The sequence below is a fragment of the Halichoeres trimaculatus genome, unplaced genomic scaffold, assembly GCF_033239565.1.
Source record: "Halichoeres trimaculatus isolate MK-OKI-2021-1 unplaced genomic scaffold, fHalTri1.1 fHalTri1_scaffold_5, whole genome shotgun sequence".
Taxonomy (NCBI): domain Eukaryota; kingdom Metazoa; phylum Chordata; class Actinopteri; order Labriformes; family Labridae; genus Halichoeres; species Halichoeres trimaculatus.
In genome coordinates, this window is record NW_027437183.1 from 17,253,575 (window position 1) to 17,273,816 (window position 20,242).

The following is a 20,242-nucleotide window of genomic DNA, read 5'->3' on the forward strand; positions in this document are numbered from 1 at the left end:
TCACCAAATTTATATGACATCATCAGACTTTTTCCTGCATTGTCTTTTGATTGTGAACCCAGGGGAAAAGTATGAAACCAGGAGACAGGGGAGGATTGCAGCATGACAAAACGATGTGAAGTCAAAGAAACACATTTTTCCACAGCCTCCAATGCAGACGCTTTGGATTCACCCTTTCACACTCTTTGTGATTTTGAGTCATATTTTATACCCAACACCCGAATGAGTACAGCTATAAAATAAAACTAACCATGGTTAACACAATGACAAGCTTAACCACGTTTGTTTGTTGTTTATTTGGATCCCCATTACAGCTGAAATTAAGTCTTAATTAAAAATATGATTGATAACCCCCTTGCATAATTAATCAAATAAAGATTTTGTTTGAAGATTTTTAAGTAGGTGTAAAGACGAACATTTTGATTGTGTTTTCACCACTTCGCGCACGACACACTTTAGACCGTCTGGCTCTCCGTATAGAGGTGGAGTAGTCACGTGACCGTCGATTGCGATCGCTGAGTTCCTGGAATGATCAAAACAAATGACAGCTGACCTGCGAATGAAGGCGAGAACCGATGTCACCTGTTTTTAGGCGTTAGAATATTATCTTGATCATTTTGGTGACAATACGGGAATGTCAGATCTGCTGTAACGAATTTCCGAGGAGCCCTGACAGCGTAACAAGCGACCGAATACAACATTAGCATAGATTAGCTTTGCGGCGCTAGGTCTTCAGCCTTGTAAAGTTTTATAAGGTGAGGTTAGTTTCGTTTTCTAAAGATGAATGTTCTGGTTAATAGGTGTTATGTTACACATTTGGTTATTGCCCTGCCAATCTCCGTCCTCGACTTTTTCTCTGGCCAAAGGAGAGTGAGGTGTTTTGTTTACATCCCATGACAAGCGTTTATCTGGACAACACAGCCAGCCACTAGCTGCTTATCATGAGTTTGGACCTCGCTAGCTCTCCAGCTAATGGCTGCTGTTGATGAGTTTCTTGTTTTCATATGAGGGCTGTAAATTGTGAGTCTTCAACTGCGTGTCAACCAGGCGACATCGCAGTCAGCTGTTTGTCAATGTGATCGGAGTTGTGAAATAAGCTTGAGTGGGCAGGCGGAAAAAAATGGAGGCTGTGAGACCAAAGAAGACAAAGGCCAAAACCAGCGGAAAATCTCAGGTGACATAACGAAGTCTTTCATTATTATTATTTTCTTTCTTTGTTCTTTTCTTTTGAGGTCAACAACCTGCTTTTTCTTGTGCTTGAGGTCTTGAAGCAAGCCTCAAAACTCCACCGCAGACGGGTTTAGACACACTCCTCACCTGTCTTACTGTATTTTAATCACAGCTTTTGATGTTGTGCAGAAAGTAACTGAAGCCGGATATCACAGAAAACCTATGTTTATTTCTAATTGGTGTTTATATTTCCAGCAGGCCAGGAAGCAGAAGGAGGAAGAGGTAGAAAAACAGGCCACAGCTCCCTCAGTTGTCTGTGATGAGACTTCCACTTCTGACTTCACCGACATCCCCCTCAGTCTGCCACATCAGGACCCAGAAGAGGAGCAGGCCCCTGTTCAGCTTCCTGCAACCACTTCACAGCCATCAGATTTAACCACTGAAAAACAACAGGCCTCTTCATTGCACACATTATCCACGTCAGTATTATCTAAGACTCCCGAGTTAAGTGTGCCATCACAGAAAACTGTACATCTCACAGAGACAAAGGGGGAGAATGACAGAGGTGCAGCTCAGTGTGCTGAGCTTAAAGTTCCAGCACAGACCACCCAACTGGAAAAAGACACAGGATCATCATGGAGTCAGTCTTGTGTTGCAGCTCAGTTTCAGATCCCTAATGTCCCGAGTGCCCCTGCACTGTACCCCTCTCTGCCAACACTGGAGGAGGGCCCTGTGATGCAGCTCTGTGAGGAGGCTGTAAAAAACAGGCAAAAGGGTCCTGCTGTTTTGGCACTACCTGAGCAGGAATCATCCCCACCCAGTCTGCAGCCTTTGGACTCTGTAGCTGAACTCTCTAGAAGCAAACTCTACCCAGAGTTACCAAAAACAGCTCCAGAAATGCAGGTAATCTTATAAACCAAGAGATTATATATGTAGGATTATAACTGCAGTTGTGGATTTTTTTGTACAAGAGAGAAACAAATTGAGTGGATGTAACCATCCAGGTTATTTTAAAGTCAAACACCATATTTAAGGGCCATTAAAGCCTTTCCCTGAGACAGCTGGAGTCAGTCACTGCCTCAAAATTTGGCCCCAAGTATGAATTGATTTTTAGAATTTGTATGTGGTTGGGAAATATTATTCACTTTAATTTTGATTATTTAAATAAATTGTCTCACTTTCAATTGTCGCCTATGCGTGTGGTATAAATAGCAGCCTTTGGTAATGGTGCTATGTTTAGGTGCCATAAAAAACAACATATTTGAAACTGTATTTAGTTCTTATTTTATCATGGCCTGGTTACTAAGTCAATAAGTTTGTGTTTTCTGTAGTGACAGTAATAATTTTCAATATTTTCTCAACATGTAATAATGCACGTCTGTCATGTATTTCATTGCTGAAACACATACCCATGTTTTTCCTTTGCAGCCGTTCTCAATGGAGCAGCTGAGTGTCTGGGAGCCAGCTGGAGGTTTGCGAGCTTGGTTAGAGGGTGTTGAAGTGTGTGCAGCTCAGTTCTGTGCCTTAGCTCGACAAGAGAACCACGAACTGACAGAACTGTTGCAGAACTACTGGCGCTGTCGCAGGCAGCTGACTCAGTCTCACGCACAGCTACACACACAGTCATCTGACTGCAAGAGCACACAGAATCGTTTGTGGAGCTTTAGAGACGAACAGCTTACACTGCAGGTGAGGAAGTAACAGAAATACATACTAATAGATATAATAATATGTAGAAGAGGAGCTAACTAGTAGCTAACTATTGACTTAACATTCTGAGCTCTGAGTCATCCTAATACAATTTATGTCTATAGGGTGTATGCGCAGATCAGTCCAAAGTTTGTGGGTACCACCGATTCCAGCAAGCAGAGCTCAGTCAGAGTGTGCTGACTGAGCTGAGCCGACTTTTTGAAGCTCGCAGTGAACTGCTACATCAGAAGGTGGCGCTACATTCATATACTGCCCTGCTGTCGCGCCTGCAGGTGGAATCATATTTGTATCGTCTGCTGAAAAGTAAGACACATGACTCCTACTACCCTTAAGCTGGCTGTCACATGCCTCTTCTGTGTGTAATTTGTTATAAATACTCACCATTCATCAGTTTTGGTTTTTGAATAATCATTTTATTTTTATTTTTTTAGATTATTTGGGAACCAAAACACAGCCCTGTTCTTTTAAATCCTTGAAAGAGGCCATCAGTGTCTTGTTTAGCTTCACACGCAGAGTCCTGGATGACACACAGTTCCAGACAGACATCCATCACTGGCTGGAGAGATTGGTAACTTGACCTTTTTACTCATTCAGTGTTTCACTGGCAAAGATATGCTGTGTTTTTATGGTCCTGGTCCTCTCTCTAGGTTTCAGTTCTGCTTCATGTTGGAGGGTCTGGAGAGCACCTGTACCTGCTGTGCCATCTGTTGTGCTGTCCGGCCGGGGTTGGCAAGTGGGCTGCAGCCTTCCTTCAGGTCAGTTTGGGACACACTTGTTCATGCAGTGCCATCACTTCACCTTACGCATACTGAGTGGTTCCCAATTTCTGCCTCAGATCCAAGTCTGGGGAAACACAAATGGAGTGCAGAACTTTATGCAAGCTCTGGCTGTCCTGATGTCACCTGCCAGGTAAGTGCATAATTCTCTTCAAATTATATTCATTCCCATCAATTGAGTTAGAACTCCACTCTCTAGCTAGTTCATAGTATTTTATGAACCCTCAGCCTTGAAACTCTGTTGGTTTCTTTGTTTTGACTCAAGACACCGGGCAGAATTTCTGGGACATCTAAAGCCCTGTGAAAGCCAGAGCTCGGCAGCTTCTGGACCTGAATCTGGGAACTGGACTTTAGTGGATGAAGGAGGAGAAGAGGTATGAGTCGGAGAGATTAAGACAAGGAATGTAACTTTCTGGAAAAGATTTGAAACATCGAATTATTTCTTTAAAACAGTCCCAAACTAGTGTTTACTCCTGTAGGTTAGTGAACATGGGACAGAAAATTAAGATATCCTGGGAGGAATAAAAAATTACAAATATATTGGACTTAAATGTGCAGTTTATACCAGATTTCAAAGAAAATAAAAACCTTATGAGAATTAACTCTATAAAAACTTGTGTTTAGACGTTGAGACCTCAGTGTGCTTTTGTTGTGTCCTAAATAACCACACCTGTATGTTTCTCGGGTCAATAAGACGTAGCACTTCGATTTGTTTGTGACAGATTTATAAATCTGGACGTTCTTGTCTTTTTTCTGACCTGCTGAGTCACGTTTAAAGCTGTTGTGAGACAGGTGCCAAAAACACACCTATGACCATTTAAATATCAGCCTGATAGCTTCAAACTGTGACAGCACTTAGTGTTGCTAAGAAACCGCCTTGTTTTGAGCACATTTAAGGAACACATTATTCAAAAACAGTAACTTTTAAGATGCTGCAATAAGAGGTGCTTATCTTTCGTGTTTTGAAAACTGGTTTGTTTTTACTCTTCATATTGCGTTAAGCAGGTAGAATAAATATAACACAGAGCCTGTTATGGCTTATTTCTCAAGATGAATGCAGGATAGTTTGATGTCTGACTTCATTTGTCCTTTTCTCTGTGTTCAGGACGAAGACCCAGATAGCAGCTGGCTGTTGCTCTGTGAGGAGGATCTGATCTCCCTGCTCAACCAGTTCCCGTTCCAGCAGCTGTATTCACACATGCTGGGGATGAGCAAACTGGGTCAGTGACTCTGTCAGGGTTTCTGTTTGTAGGCTGGTATCACTCACTGAAAAAAAAACTGACACATACATTTTCCTCCAGGTGTGTATGAACCCCAGGCCTGCTCCAGTCAAAAGATGATGCGTGTTTTTGCTTTTGCATCTTCACTCATTGAAATCCTGGCTCTGGGGCTACAAACTTACAACCGGGCTCGATACAGACAGCTGGTTAAACGGATAGGACATATTATAAGGTCAGTGTATGTCAAGGATAAAAGCTGTTCATTTAACCATTAACAACACTGAGTAATCACGAGACTGTTGTACCTCAGGATGACAGTGTGCTATGTCAGCGATCACTGGGCCCAGTATGTGAGTTTAAGTGGTCCTGTTGGATCCAGCTCACACTCCCTTTCTCTGGACAAACTGCAGCTGGAATATGACCATCTCTTCCTACGAGCTGTTTTACATGTTCTCAGAAACAAAAGGTGAAGTACTGCCCTCAAGTTTCTATTAATACTGCAAGTTGTGTTCTTTTCAGCTTCTAATTTTATTCATTGGACCTCTCTCACAGGTTGGGCATTTGGTTGTTTATGTCTGAGATGCCTTATGGGACCTTGTCAAGCTCTATGCTGTGGAAAGTCCTTTATGTTATGCAGTGTGCAGAGACAGCAGGACTGGAAAAAATGCACACTGCATGTGGCACACAAACCTGCATTCAGGCTCTGAGAGGTATTGATATGTTTTCAATTACCTAACAGATATTATCTCCCAAAGCTTAGGGAATGTAACTGTTACAGGTATTATGTTGAACTCCATATGGCCCCACAGTTTGAAAATAAAGAATTTCTCCATCACTTACTTCTTTTAACATAGGCCTCAAGTAAAGTGAAAACACTTTCCATTAAAACTCCTCGCTATCTGCTTGAAAGGGAAATGCATTTGGGACATCTATTATGTTGAAATTTAAAAATAACACTCAATGTTTGAAGTAATGTTTTAATCACTAGACTGATTGTCTTCTGTTTTTTTGAGTGGACTTACATAGTTTTCTATTTTTTCAAAGATCCAGAGCAGCAGGAGAGGTTTGAGCACTGGCTGTGTGAAGTGAACAGCTCCGATGGCATCTCCCTCCTCACTGCGCTGGCTCACATGGCTACACCAACTCAACACTCTGACCCTGCATTCATCACCACCATAACTCTGCTGGTTTACCAGGTAAATCCCTCAGAATTGTGTAGACTACATGTCATAAAACACAAGGCTATTCAGCATGTAAATATACGGTTCTTTGCAGTACTGTTTTTCATCTTTACTTCAGGTGTCTTATGTGAGTACGACCACCAGAGAAACATACTCTAAAGTGGGGAGGGAGTTGCTGGCTGCCATCGCAACTGTCCATCCCTACATTATCTCTGTGCTCCTGGAGAGACTTAGAGAGACGGTACAAAGTGTAGGAATGGTGAGTGTTGCTGTTATACTGAATTTAATATAATAATTAAATATTTGAAGTCCTAGACAATTGCTAACTTGTTTTCTCTGCAATGTGTTCACATTTGTGTTTTTTAGGTTGCTCTGTATTTATGCAAAGAGCTGCCTCTGAGTCTCTGGCGGCCACGGCCTGAGGAGATATGTGTGATTGGAGCCTGGCTGCTCCAGCACCCTCTGTCTGCTGTGGAGAACCGTCTGGCTTGTGTCATATTGGAGGGTCTGAACTGGGGCTATGCAGAGGTACTCAGTGCTGCAGTGATAGTCAGGAGCTCAGATATTCTAAGCGGGATTACACATTTTTTGTTAAGCTTATGTACTCCTTGCAGGATGGCTCCTTGGCTCTGCCTTCATCTCTTCACAGTGAAGTGGCTCTGCTGGTGGCTGAAGCCTACCAGAAGTACCTTACTGACAAACCGTACAGTGGCCTCATATCAGAGGGAATCAAACAGGTGATTCATCTGCTCACAGCTCCATCAACTCTGTAGGCAAAACTTTACCTTAAGTCACACCCCTAACTCTCAGCCTCCTCCCACCAGGTGTCATATCTCGCCAGCGTTCTTCGTTTGGGCGTGTCCCCTGAAGCGTCCTTCAGCCAATGGGCATGGCAGCTGCTGCTCAGGCTGAAGCTCCATGGCAATGCTCAGAACCCCAAAGGAGCCTGGTCTGTCCCTGCTTTAGCATCCAACCCACCTCCAGAGCTCACACACAGTCCCAGCATGCACTCTGTTATCAGGGCAGTGAAAGCAGGCATCCCTATTGGATGCTACCTGTCCATTGCTATGACCACAGTAGGACATAGGTTTGTAACGTCTGGTTTTACGCCTTTGAATTTGATTCATTCAACTTGTTGAATACTAAAGCTGAATCCTTGTTGTTTGTTCTTTTTTAGTTTGGAGCACTTCTGCACTGATGGGGTGGGGTTGCTGAAGAATCTGATTCAGTCTCGGCACCTCAGAGCTGCTGTGCATCTTCTGGACAATATCCTACCCCCAACCTACCCGCTCAGCTTCTACCTGCTCAACAACGCTCAGTAAGAAATACACAACAGCTAAAAGACAAGGAAACAAATAGTTGTTATGGCAGTTGACGTATGAGAGACTAAAACTCTATCTATCCCTCTGCTCATGTCAGGTTTGTGAGTTGCATTCAGCTGTTCCTGCAGTATGACAGTGTGTGTCCTCAAGGTGTGACACAGCAGGTCACTCACAGGGTGGCGCCACTTCTCACAGGAACCACCTATGGAGATAATGTGCGACTGCTGAACAGTGTCATTCAGGTTTGTCGCAGCACTTATCTAAAGCCAGCACAGGAAATCATCAGAAGTTAGATCATAATGGTTGGGAAAAAAGTTCTAATTGTACCAAAAGTCTGGTTACCCACTGTCATCGTGAAGCATCTGTGTACAACACGATCTCGTCAGAGTCAACACAGAGAGACACAGAGAGCACTGCTACACTTAAAGTCATTTATTGGTTTGTGTTTAGTTGTTTTGGTTCGACACAGCCAATATTATCAATATTTTCCAAAGAAAAACTACACAAAGAAAAGACAGAGTATTTAGGCAGAAAGACATCTGGTTGAGTAGAAAGGATGTAGCTTGTGCAGTTTCTGACCATATGAAATGTGTGTCTGTCTTTTAGAGTCATGTAGTGGAGAGTTCACAGCCGAGTCGTGTGGGAGCAGCTGCAGTGCTGGAGTTTTGGGTGGGGATCCTGACTCAGCAGAACCTATGGTACAGGGACAAAACTGTCCTATTCCTCATGGATCAGATCTGCTCTGCTGCATTCACGCACCATCAGGAGGAGTGTGTGCAGAAACTTCTCTACCAACAGCATAAGGTCTTCTTTCTCCGTCTCATCACAATTTTGTATTCTCCTGTGCTGCTGAAGAAGGCTGATGTCTTTTCCTCCGTCCTTATACATCTTTCAGAATGCCTTGGGTTACCATGGCGATCGGGGTCTGCTCTCCTCCCTGGTTGGCTGGATTGCTGGAAATGCAACGCCCTCGTTTATAGAGGGCCAATCCTTAAGTGTGGAGGTGAAGGCCCCTAGGCACACACGATGCATGCAAGTGTTCTTGATAATATCTGTGAATTCTCACTCCTGACTGACAGGAAATGGTTTGTGTGTTTTTAGGTTTGGTTCGCCTGGCTAGTGCTGAACATGGAAGGCATGTTTGAGGAAGATTCTCAGCTGAGACGCTGTGTTGAACAAGAGCTACTGGCAGACCCAAACATTACTCCAGATCAAGCCTTAAAGGTACATAGACACAAGCCAGAAGTCTTACATTTATTGAGGCACTAATATCAGGATGATATACTCCCTGTGGTTTTAATAGAATGTTTGTTCCTGCACCAGAAAGCACAGCAGAGGCTGAGGCTGCCAGTAGCACCGTCTCTGCAGCGGTTACAGGTGTATCGCTGGGCATGTCAGGCTTTGGCCACGCCTCCTGATCATCCCCTCCTCCCATTGGTCTGGCAGAAGTTCCTCCAGCTCTACCTCAGACAGCCAGGACCAGAATATGGGTATGAAATAAATACACATCACAGCTTATAGCAGAGAAAACAGGCCATAAGCATATCCAAGTGAGGGTACCACATCTTTGTTTGTGTGTGTCACTCTCCAGTCTGGCTGCAGGTGGATGCATTGGCCGAAGATTTTTCCAGGCCTCTTATCAAGCTGCTTTACTCAGAGACCTGAGACAGAGGATTCAGGAGGCGTCTGACTTCCACCACACTGCCAGTCAGGCTCTCAGGGTGCCCCCAACACACACGCCTCCATCAGACAGCCAAGGTGACGAAAGTCCGGACCATCCTCGCCCCCCTTACCTCACTTCTCCTCAGCTACACACAGAGCTGGTCAGGTAGGTCTCTGATGATCTCTGTGATTGTTCCTCAGTGAAATTAGCAAAGTAGTAGCATCTATCAGTGCGTTGGCGAGCTCTCAAACTATGTTGATTGGTTTTCTACAGGTTGTTTGGTGTATTTGCTGTGTGGTTGGATGATGAGACTCTGCAGAAACAGGAAGTATACCTCCCCTCTCTTCCTCCAGAGTATGAACCACACAGATTGGCACAAGTCATGCAGCGTCAGCAGGTTGGTCTGCCTTTTTGTGTTATGAAAACACACAAAACAAAAGTCTCATTGTTTGTGTGAGAATAGTTAAATCCTGTTTTGATGTGTGCATACTGTGCCGTTGAGCTCATAAACTGAAATACATGCTGCTGTGTTTGGCTACAGGAACTGTGGATTGAATATGTGGACCAGGAGCGCCTGCAGTACGATGAAAAAGAAGTTTTGTCTTTGTGGGAAAAGGTTCAGAGTGAACCGATCTTCTTGCAGACCCAAAACCCTGGCTTCACTGACAACTCAAGTCTCAGCAATGGTATGGAGCCTGTTCAGTAGACACTAAGTTGTAAATTTAAAAGTCTCATGATGATAGCCAAAAGAATTATAAAAAGATGGTTTCAAACTTCTTGCAGTAATATGTGTACTTGTGACATGCATAGTTATCACCAGCTTTAATCTGTGGTGTTTCCCTTTGAGCAGCAAGAGAGCGTATCCTGTCCAACCTGCAGAAGCATCCAGTCCCACATCCAGCTCCAGAGCTGCAGCAGCAGAAAGCTCCAGTGGCTGAAATCCCCATCAGCTCTCTCAGTGACTCAAAGGCTGCTGCTAAACTAATGGAGCAGGACCTCAGTACCCTACAGGACCAGGCCAGGTACATGGAGATTTTAAACAGTTACGCATTTCCAATTTCCAAAAGATGCGTTCCTGTACTGCAAAGTGTAATCTGTACTGCAACAGATTACTTAAAAACTTGTTGTCTGTATCAGAATTGCAGTGGCCCGGGAAGCCCAGCAGGTGGCGCTAGAGCAGGAGCTACTGGAAAGCCTTCCTCTACTGTACAAGAACCAACCAGAGCAAGTCAGCATGGCCTTGGAGTGTAAAGGGAAGGGAGGACAGCCATGCCAGGGAGCCGCAAACATCACAGTCACAGTAAGATTACTTAAACTGACAACTAGCCATGTGTTTTCATGTGTTTTCATGTGTTTTCATGTGTCTTGCGACAGTCCAGTAATTTCTTCATGTGTTATCTTGCTACAGTGTGAGCGTGTCCAGAGACAGGAAGCAGTGCAGACACAGATAACATCCCTGCGCAGGGACATCAAGAAGCTTCAGACTGACTCCATGGCACCTCCACCACAAAGCCTGGCCCAGGCAGCAGTCCACACGGAGAACTTTATCACGTCAGTACAAATGTCCACCCACCCCCCCAAAAAAAGAATAATTTTTCTGATCAAAACAGAAACTTGAGACTTTTGTATGCACTTTTTGTTTTTTAGGGCTCTGGTGAATTTGTACAAGACACAGAAGTCTCCAGCAGTACAGCAGGTTGGAGTGTCAGCCTTCTACAAAGTGGTTTCCTTTGTGTGTGAGGACACACTGCGACACCCCCCAACACGGCAGTACCTCTCCTCATGTGTGGAGATACTGGGACAGGTGAGCACTCACATCCACACACCTTGTTTAATATCACACAATGCTACACTTTATTCAGAATGACCTCAGAGGGACACTGGTTGTAGCAAGAACTGTAACCTCCTGGTCCAGGTGTGATTGTTTCCCCACACCTATGCAAAGCTAAACAGCTTTCAAATGACTGTGTGACTGATTGGATATATTAAGTAAAAGGGGCAGGTTCACCCCCTCATTACAGAAAAAAATTGATGTAATGCCTCGTGTTGACAGTTTTTTTCATTGTGTGTAGGTGTTTATCCAGAACAATTCAGAGGAATGTGGGCGTGTCCTGAACACCATCCTGGAGCAGAGGCGTTTGTGCCCCCTCATTTCTCCCTTCTTTACTCCCAATGCAGCATCCAATCAGCTCGTCTCTCTTTACCAAGATGTGGTGACATCCTTGCAACTGGACAGTGCTGATGTCATATTTATGTTGCTCACAAAGGTTAGTTTATGACCAAATGTAACGCTTGAACACCTGGAACTATCCATTTTCAGAAATCCACCTCTTTGTCTCTCTTCTCTTAGTTTGACCTGTCTCAGTGGCTGAATGAAGCCCATCCCGTGTTTTCAGAGAGAACTCGTCTGCTGGAGTTGGTCCACGGAGCTTTGTGCGTCTGTGGCCGAGACCCTGAGCCTGAACTTCTCACACCTTTTCACCTCTTCACCAAACACTGGACCTGGCTGTTACGCCACCATTTCCCTGATCATTACAGTGACTGCCTGCGTCTGCTTATGACCAGTAAGTGTGTGCGCGAACAAAAAGCTGCACATCTGAAACAAGGCACTGAATCACCATGTACCCCATGAAATGAGACAATGTACTATTTGAATTCTCCCTTGAACAAGTTCCCAAAACATCACGTACTGAACAGATAGAACTCATTATGCTCTGTCACATTGAAATGCCGCTTTTCTTTTTTTTTCTTTTATGTTACATATCGTCTGTTAATGCTCTCTGGAGCAAGGTCTGCTTTAAAAAGTCCTCTTGTGGCTCAGTGAAGTGATTCATCTGAACACATTCATCGTTCTGAAAGAATGCCACCCACTCATCTTCCCACCAACAAAAGAAGTTAATTGTTAAGAAAAACTTAAATTAGTTGAATAATTCCATCAATCAGCTGTTAGTAAAATTAGGATACAAGCTAAAAGTGTCTTTTAAATTGTTCCATCAACACAATTTGGGAAAGTATTTGGTGAAAATGAGGCACATATCAGATGTTGAAGACCTGATGTATCATGTCAAAAAATTGTTTGACTTCATCAAACAAAAAAAGCTCCATTCTTCTCTTATTTTGCCTCAACAGGCTCTTCAAACCAGTTACTGAGTCCAGAGTGCTGGAAAGTAACGCTGAGAGTCCTGGGTTCTTTACCTCCTTCCCGCAACTCCAAAAGCAAATCCGAACAATCCCACTGCACTTCTGATGTCTCTGGTCGAGCTGTGGTGTCCTCACCTTCTCTCCACAGAGCACTCATCAGCCTTTCTCCTCAGCAGGTGAATGATGTCGCTGTTGGTAGATCTGAACCTATTTCCCTGTTGCGGATGAAAGCTCACACATCATAAATGCATCCGGAGAAAACGCTGCAAACTTTCCTTTTGTTAGTCTCATAAAAGTGTGTAATTCATTATAACTATTCCATGTGATCTGATCCATTGTGAACAGGTGGATGAGACAGTGGATTGGCTGAGTGATTACTTCTTGCGGAGTCGTCTCAGTAAGCAAGACCTCCGCAGCTTTGGCCTCTACTCGGCCTGGACGCCATACATTGCTGAAGTTGTTTCTTTCTGGGAGCATTTGATTAGTTGTTCGATCAGCGTGCAGCTCAGCAGCTGTGCTAGAGAGCCGGTGGGAAGCACCAGAATCATGAAAGGTAACTAGTCTCGGCGAATCCTGGGGAGACATAAACTTAACTGCAGTTCAGCTTTAGTGTGCATTAGCTTTGTTTTTTATTGTGACTGTTTCCACTATCACAGCCCTGAAGGACCTACACAGTAAGATTGTAAAGCTGTTTAAGCCCTGGATCTTCCCTCTGGACTCTGATGACAGCGGGTAAGCACAGGAGCATACTCTCAGTTTCTGTTGCAATCATTTGTTGAAAATAGTAGGGTACTATTGTTGGTGAGGCAGATATTAAACAGGTGCAAACGCAGACAGCAGACTCAAGAGAGGGCAGCAGATCAAAAATATTCATATTCCAGCTTCTTTCTGCAGGTGAAGCACAGATGCTTTGGGGGATATACGTTTGAGTTTGAAGAATACTCAGCTCAACATTGATAAAAAGTAAACTAAAAACACAGAAAAGAAAAGAAGAGAAGATAAAGCATGTTTACTTCTAGTTTTGAGTTCTGGCACAAAAGTAAAAGTCCACTGTGGCAAAAGGATTGAACTGTGATCGACTGTTGTTGAGAGCAGCAGCAGAAAATGAGAAGGGAAAGTCAATAATAGTGTATTTTTCTTCTCAGTAACCTCAAGTGTTACCCTTGGCTGGAGACTGATGCAAGTGCTGCAGGAAGTCTGGTCAGTCTGTACGCACGACTCACAGACACACTGCATCACAAGTTCAGAGGTGGGTTCCCCCGAGCCCTGGGTTTCATGGATGTTTTGGTGCTGCTGCTCTTTGTTGTCTGTGCTGTTAAAGTTATTTATATCTGCGTGTTTACAGATCGTCTGCTTCCTGGCCAGAGAGGAGCGCTGTGGCTGTGTATGATTCAGTACTGTGAGAGCTGCACTGCCCCCTGCACACCTGAGTATCTTCTCTACCTGTACCACACGCACCTCCGCAGCCTGCCCTGGAGTCACCTGCATCCTGACACTCAGCTCATGCAGCAGCTCTTTAATGTGAGACTCTGGACTCTGACCCATCACCCCTCACCCCGAACTGTGCACACTGGTCTAGACAGGGACAGCACAGGGGAGCTTGTTAATTTGAGACCTCAGTCCTTGGCCCCAGGCGCCTATTATTAGCCTGACTCCTTGTGGTTATAATCTCAGCACCCTGTTCCTGGAAACACACTGATGTCTCAAGATCCAAACAGATCTATAGAGACCACTGTACAGCATGAACCCAGATAAAATAAGTTTAATCAATAAATCCAAAATAATATCAATAATAATACAACTGAAATTATCCATGAGTGGTTTAGCGTAGGAAAGAGAGCAGGAGGGGGTGAGAAGATAGAAAACCAGATGCTATTTTCTTAATTTAAAAAAAATGATCATTAATATTTTTTGAACATAAACAGACTTTTGATCATGATATTTTGTTTACCTTCCAAATTATTAGATTTCAAAATATGTTGCAGGTTAAATTAAAGTGTTTTAAATCAGAAGTTGAGTATTCTGCATAGAATCAGACCCAAGTGTTTTGTTTTTTTAAGTAGTTTGTTGCTTTTATTGAGTATATTTTATCTATTTACTGACCTTATTGTGTGTGCAGGTGGAGAGAGGAAGTCCCAGAAGCTGCTTCCTTTTTCTAGGAGGGGTGTTGTGTGAAGTTAACTGGGTGAGTGTCCTTAGTGACCACTTCCAAGCACCTTCCTCTTCTGCTTCCTATCCATCTCTACCTGACACGGGCGCCAAGAAGGATTCACACAACATGTTAGTTTATCTTCTATACATGCTGGTTTTTCTTGCAAAGGAGGAACAACTTCTGAGTCAGCAGGTGAGTCCAGGACTTCAACGTCCCACATCCGGCCCAACCTTGTTTCCACTTAAGCAAATATTCTGTTTTATTATGCTCCCATCTCTAGGACTCCCCTCTGCTCAGTCTACTGGTCCAGTCGACATCTCTACCCTGGCACCAGTTGGACCTTTCCTCATACCAGGGCATTCTGGGATATGTAAGCACCCACTACCCTCCCTTGTTGCTGCTCAGTACTGATTCTGCACTTCAGCTGCTGCTGAAATCGCTGCGCAGTGCTGCTGGGCTCAACCCTCGCCCAAGTGAAGTCCCACATGGGGTGAGAAAACACAGGAATTTTTGTTTTAAGAGTTAGAGTTAGCCAGAGGTTTACTAAACCATCATAAACCTGTTGATGTGTGGGTGTAGTATGAGTTTATGGCAGCAGAAGTGGTTAAACTCCCAAATTTTAGTTCTGTTTGTATTTGCAGCCCTTAAAACATCAAAGGTGTATCACTTAACTTAAACGCTACTGGTTATTTATCAAATAGTCTTTAAAATTGATTCTAAATTTTACAAATATTTCTTATATGATTAGTGAGATTTCATTAAAGTCATTGTAAACCTCAAGTAGTAAAGCTTATCACACCAAACAGCTGCATCAAAAAAAAGAGGGGCCTCAGTGTTGGAGAGAAGAATTCATGCGTCCCTATATATGCATGCAGCCTGCCTGAGGCTGATACATCTTCTGTGAAAGTGGGAGGCTTGGAACATCCGTGTTAGATTTAGACTTATACAATTTGTCTTTGCCAGCTCTACATCACTCAGAGCCAAATTATATAAATGTTACTATTGAAACCTTTTATTTTATGCTGCTTTAGAGGAACAGAAGGGATGTTTTTACTCCAGCTGATCAGTTTCCAAGTTTGATAGAATTTGGATGAATCTATTAAATCCACTTTTAAGGGAAACTGTACACAGGACTGCTCTAAGATTAAGAATTCTGTTTTATTTTTGATTGTCCCACTCCATCATTAATATTCCTGTTATATTAAGATAATGTTTAATGAATATGTAATACAAGTTAAATGTAAGTGATTCTCTGACCTTTTCCTGATCAATCATCTAAAAGAGTTGTGTCTCTACCAGGAGGAGACGCTGAAGGCTGGAGTGTACGTGTGTTGGTGTGTGCAGTCTTTGGTGACTCTGGAGCAGGGAGGCAGCATCAGTCTGAGCAGCCTTGAGGCTCAGCTGGAGCTGCTTCTTGAGAACATCGTAACATTCAACCCACCCGGTGAGTCGTCCTCGCCATCTCTTTTTGTTGACCATCAATGAGAAAATCTTTTATCACCTCTTTTTTTCTTTGTAGAGACCGGTTTGGAGCAGAGGCACATGGCGTTCTGCAGCCTGTTCAGCGATGCTCTGGCTCTGCTAAACGGAGTGGGAGTCTCAGCAGGCGAGGCACTCGCTGCTCGTGTCATCACCTGGCTTGACAGGAAGGGGAGGGGCTTCCCCATTCTGCCCCTACTCACGGCTTGCTCACGCTGTCTTGCCTCAGTGCGGCACATGACACGCATCATGGAAGCATGTATCACAGCGTACTTTAACCACGGTGAGCAGAGGAACAGTTTCTCCTCTTTTTGTAGAGGAAGTTTGTGAGGGCTTCAGGATTCATGTTTTTTTTTAACCTTTGGTTTTATGTGTGTCCTCTCTTCAGCTGAAGAGGAGTCTGTGGGTTGGGGTCCTGTTTTGGCTTCTCTGCAGGTGCCCGAGCTAACAGTGGATGACTTCCTCTCTGAGAGCCAATCAGGAGGCAGTTTCCTGACACTCTACGCCTTTGTCCTGCAGCGCCTCAATACTGAATACACAGCGGCTAATGAGAAGAGGACGTTAGCTCTAATCAACACGTGGACTTATCAGGTCTTCCCCAGGTTTGAACCCTCCTTCTCTTCTTTGGTTATAGTGATCCAGAGAACATGGTTTGTTTTCTGTACATGACTTGTCACTGTTGTGTTGTGTTTTGTGTATCCAGTGGTCCAGGCGATGAAGCTAAGCTGTTTCTCTGGTGGCACAAAGCTCTCAATCTGTCAGCAGAGCAGCTGCAGCCTCAGGCAGGCCAGACTGAAGTGTCGGGAGTCGTTCTGGGTCTGCTGAGGTTACAAACGAGGCTGCTTCAGCTAGGAGAAGAGAGACTGAACTCTGGGCTGTTAGGAGCTATCGGCTTGGGGAAGAGGTCTCCTGTTTCTAATAGGTACGCTATCATGCATTTTTCGTAAAGCTGGATTAAGTTCATTGTCACATTCTCCATTTATGCTCAACTACTTGTCAATCCATGTCTACTTATCTTTCAGGTTCAGAGTGGTGGTACGCAGTCTGGCAGCGTTCTTGTCAGTGCAAGTTCAATCTGAGACCGAGCTGCGACTCCAACCCACCACCGAGTTGGAGCTCTCTGCGAAAGCCCAGCAAGTAAGTGGGAATAACTGCAATCACTGCTGTTCTCATTTTCCAGTCTGTATTTATCTCCCAAGAATAACTTTCTGCTCTTTTCTTTCTCTTTTCTTTCTCTTTCCTGTGAATACAGGCGCTGGGGATGTTAGAGGCCATGCCTAGCAATAAGCAGTACTCTGAGTTGGAGGACTGTGTAAACAAAGTGGTGCAGTTCATCCGCTACCCAGGACACTGTCTCAGAGATGGACCCAGACTGCTGTCCCTGTTAGCCAACCTGCTGTATCCTGACCTCAGATACCTGCACATCATCCGCTAACCTAGACTTGACTTGGTACTCATGCTGGAAATTTGGGACAAAGTTGTACGTCTGTGGCAGAAGCTGTGCATTTGTGCACAGAAAACAAACTGTTTCTGGAGCACAAAGTTATTGACCCTGAAACTGATAACTTTTTTATCAACATATTTCTAAGTCAGACAGTGACCGGTCATTAGAGCTTGTCATGCATTTGTGAAACAACAGTTTGGTAATGTTCAATACAGGGGGGTGATATTAATCAGAAGAAGAAGAAATATCATGAGCTCTCCTCTAACCTTTACCTGCACTTTGTTTTCTTCTCTCTTCTTATTGCCTTTTTGCTTTTCTATAGCCTGCCTGTTGTTTTTCAACACAGCTGTTCTTTTCAAACTTGAGAGGAAGTTGCACATATTTATTGAAGCAGATTTCATCATCAGAGTTAGCCTTGAGGTGTCAGTTTCACAGGTTTATGTGGAATCCCACAGAATGAACGATGAAGGGTCCATAGATTACATGGAGGACTTTGAAGGACAGATCTAATCGAGCTATACGATTAGTGGTACCCTCTTAAAATGGGGTGGGGGACATACCAGGGATGCTTGAAGGTGGTGTTTAGTGCCTCATACAAATCATATCTGGATTCTAGCTTTTAGCTACAAGCCACAATCTGTACACATACATATGAACACAGTGTCTGCCTGTATGAAATAACAGAAGAAATGCCAGTATCACGCTTATGTCCAGCCAAAGTGCTTTCATTTTTTCTGCCAAAGAGATGTTATTTTTGGTTCCCTCAGCCACTCAAATCTTCTTGACAATGTATCTTGATTATTTAATCTGTCTCTGTTCAGTACATAAAACTGCTGCCTGAAAGAAACACTTGATGGAAGTACCTCTCACACTGTGGTTCACCACTTGGCTTCCTTATAAAGTAATATGTGCTGAAATACAAGCTGCTGAAGCTGTTGGCATTACTAAAACAGCAGGTATGTACAGTAATGTCTCGGGAGTTAAATCATGACTGGGTTTACACACACAATCTGTGACACATGTTGGTGAATTGAGGAAAAAAAGCACATTGTGATTCAGATTTACTGGCTGTACTGTATATCCTCGCTTTGATTACCCTTGGCAGTTCATTTCTGTTGCTCTGTGCCATCTCAATAATAATCATGCTGCACTTCTGCAGCCTGAAGCTCACCTTATTGCCTCTCTTCTGTGACAACTGTTAATGTCAGAAGTGCTTCTTCTTCATGAGTCAGTGATCAGGAATGGGTCTGTGGGGCTGCTAGAGGGAGGGAGGGAGAAACAAAGAGGGGCAGCACAAAGGAAACATGTTCACTGAAGAGATCTGTGTGCCTCTGAGCTGCTGTTTACCATTTTAACAGAGTATTTGAGGATTACATGAGGTATTCAGAGTACCTGGGGAGCAGGGAGAGTAACTGATAGTCCCCGAACAGGTCACATGAGGACAAAACGGAGGAAACTGCTTTGTGAATCAGGCTGTGAAGAACCACCAGCAGAGACAAAATAGATCCAATCAGCAATACAGAATACATTGTGCAACAAAACTGGCCTGGAATCTGCATTCTCCGTGCATAACAATGCAGATGGTCAAGCTGAAATTAAAGCCTCATTGTTAAAGAAGAGTGTTTTGACAAGCCTGTGATTTGATTGGCATTCTGTTGTTCTTTGCATCCGAGGGAAGGTACAATACATGTCCTCAGCAGGGAGCAGCTTTTACTTAGACTGTTCAGCAAAGAGGGGGGTCTTTAAATTGAGCTATGTACTAACTTAGTACACCGCATCCTCATTTGACACCTTGTCCATCTGGGAGAAAGCCTCTCTTCAGGCAACTGGTCTCTATGGTTACAAGAAGGGTAGAAGTGAGAGAGGAGGTGGAAAGGACGGGGTGTTCTGAGGAGAGAGGAGGTGGGAGATGTGTACAGACTCACATTTCTGCCTCTTCCTCTCATCAAAAAAACACCTCAGGTGTTTATTTTGTGAAGCCCTCGTCTGCCGTCTAGTTCACCTTCTGTCTCCCAGATCATGCTGTGTGTTCGTCCAGATTTAGACACTTTGGCCTCTGTGATATCCCTCACACAAATATACATATCCACGTGCTCAGAGGACCCTCTGCTGAGACAGACTACTCCTGGCAGACACATCACTGTCTGGCAGATCCCTGTGTTACCATGGAAACCCAGCATCAGGTCGGGAATAGTTGTTCTTCGACTGTTTTTGGTGCACACTCAGCAACCATGGCAGCACGTGGATCAGCTCCCCTCAGTCACCATCAGCAATTAAGACAAAGATGCAAAAATGTATTCAACCTCAGAGTAATTAGGAAGTAGAGTTAATAATGTTACCTTTGTGCATATGGGCCACACACTGAAGATTTCCCTGTTTGACCATGAGGTAAACATGTCTGTCCCAGTATAACACGCCAGTGATGAACAGTTGCTCATGTGGGACAGCTGCACTGGCTGAAGGTCCCTCACACATGGTCTCAGCTGGATACAGGAATGTCTCTGCACCCTCCTTCACAGACTCTCTTGCTTGCTTTGTTTTTCATACTTTAATTTTGTGTGAACATCAAACCAATGAGGACTGGAACATCACCACAAGGAGAATAGTTCATAATGTAAAAAGATGTATTCAAACATCCAGAAAACCCAAATGATCCCAGGAGCCATGTCTATTTCCAAGGTACAAAGAGAGGCAAGGATATTTTTATTTCCTAAGTGGCATCTTGATGTGTACAGACAGCTTTACTACCTAACAATCTCACAAATAAAATAAAGCAAAAGCATGCTAAACTGAATAAAAGGCACAGTAAGTGAACATCATTAATATCTCACAGAGTCTATTTGTCCTGCATACTGTTAAGCTGTATCCACCAGACAGTAGTATCCAGGATTAGTTGGGTTAGTTTTAAGAGGTTTGAAGCAAGACATGTCAGTCTTTTTTTTTAATTACACTAACTATGCCTGCAACCTGGTTATATCTTTTGA

General features: G+C 43.8%; 1 protein-coding gene across 2 annotated transcripts; it reads left to right on the forward strand.

The window, feature by feature from the left end:
- Window positions 1-496: 496 nt before the first annotated feature.
- epg5 (ectopic P-granules autophagy protein 5 homolog (C. elegans)) lies at window positions 497-20,065 on the forward strand. Of its 2 annotated transcripts, none has more exons than XM_074669955.1 (45): window positions 497-1,174; window positions 1,426-2,073; window positions 2,599-2,859; window positions 2,985-3,183; window positions 3,312-3,448; window positions 3,528-3,635; window positions 3,716-3,789; window positions 3,922-4,030; window positions 4,762-4,876; window positions 4,958-5,108; window positions 5,187-5,342; window positions 5,429-5,586; window positions 5,921-6,072; window positions 6,176-6,316; window positions 6,424-6,585; window positions 6,672-6,794; window positions 6,882-7,144; window positions 7,235-7,375; window positions 7,477-7,621; window positions 7,986-8,183; window positions 8,275-8,382; window positions 8,481-8,603; window positions 8,703-8,869; window positions 8,971-9,207; window positions 9,316-9,439; window positions 9,584-9,728; window positions 9,893-10,064; window positions 10,180-10,342; window positions 10,451-10,593; window positions 10,690-10,846; window positions 11,115-11,309; window positions 11,393-11,606; window positions 12,172-12,359; window positions 12,529-12,736; window positions 12,840-12,915; window positions 13,329-13,432; window positions 13,529-13,704; window positions 14,303-14,527; window positions 14,616-14,825; window positions 15,635-15,779; window positions 15,855-16,097; window positions 16,203-16,416; window positions 16,518-16,736; window positions 16,837-16,951; window positions 17,067-20,065. In XM_074669955.1, exons 1-45 carry the CDS (start codon window positions 1,121-1,123, stop codon window positions 17,247-17,249), a joined length of 7,749 nt encoding a protein of 2,582 aa, XP_074526056.1. In that variant the 5' UTR covers window positions 497-1,120; the 3' UTR covers window positions 17,250-20,065. The 2 variants fall into 2 exon arrangements, with proteins under 2 accessions (XP_074526056.1, XP_074526057.1); XM_074669956.1 differs by having other exon boundaries at window positions 1,429-2,073.
- The last annotated feature ends 177 nt before the right edge of the window (window positions 20,066-20,242 follow it).

Bases quoted from the DNA above. Each gene is read 5' to 3' on its own strand.
- epg5 (XM_074669955.1), top strand. From the start codon at position 1,121: ATGGAGGCTGTGAGACCAAAGAAGACAAAGGCCAAAACCAGCGGAAAA. The intron at 2,074-2,598 runs GTAATCTTATAA...TTTCCTTTGCAG, and splicing joins AAACAGCTCCAGAAATGCAG to CCGTTCTCAATGGAGCAGCT. The intron at 10,594-10,689 runs GTCAGTACAAAT...TTTGTTTTTTAG, and splicing joins CACACGGAGAACTTTATCAC to GGCTCTGGTGAATTTGTACA.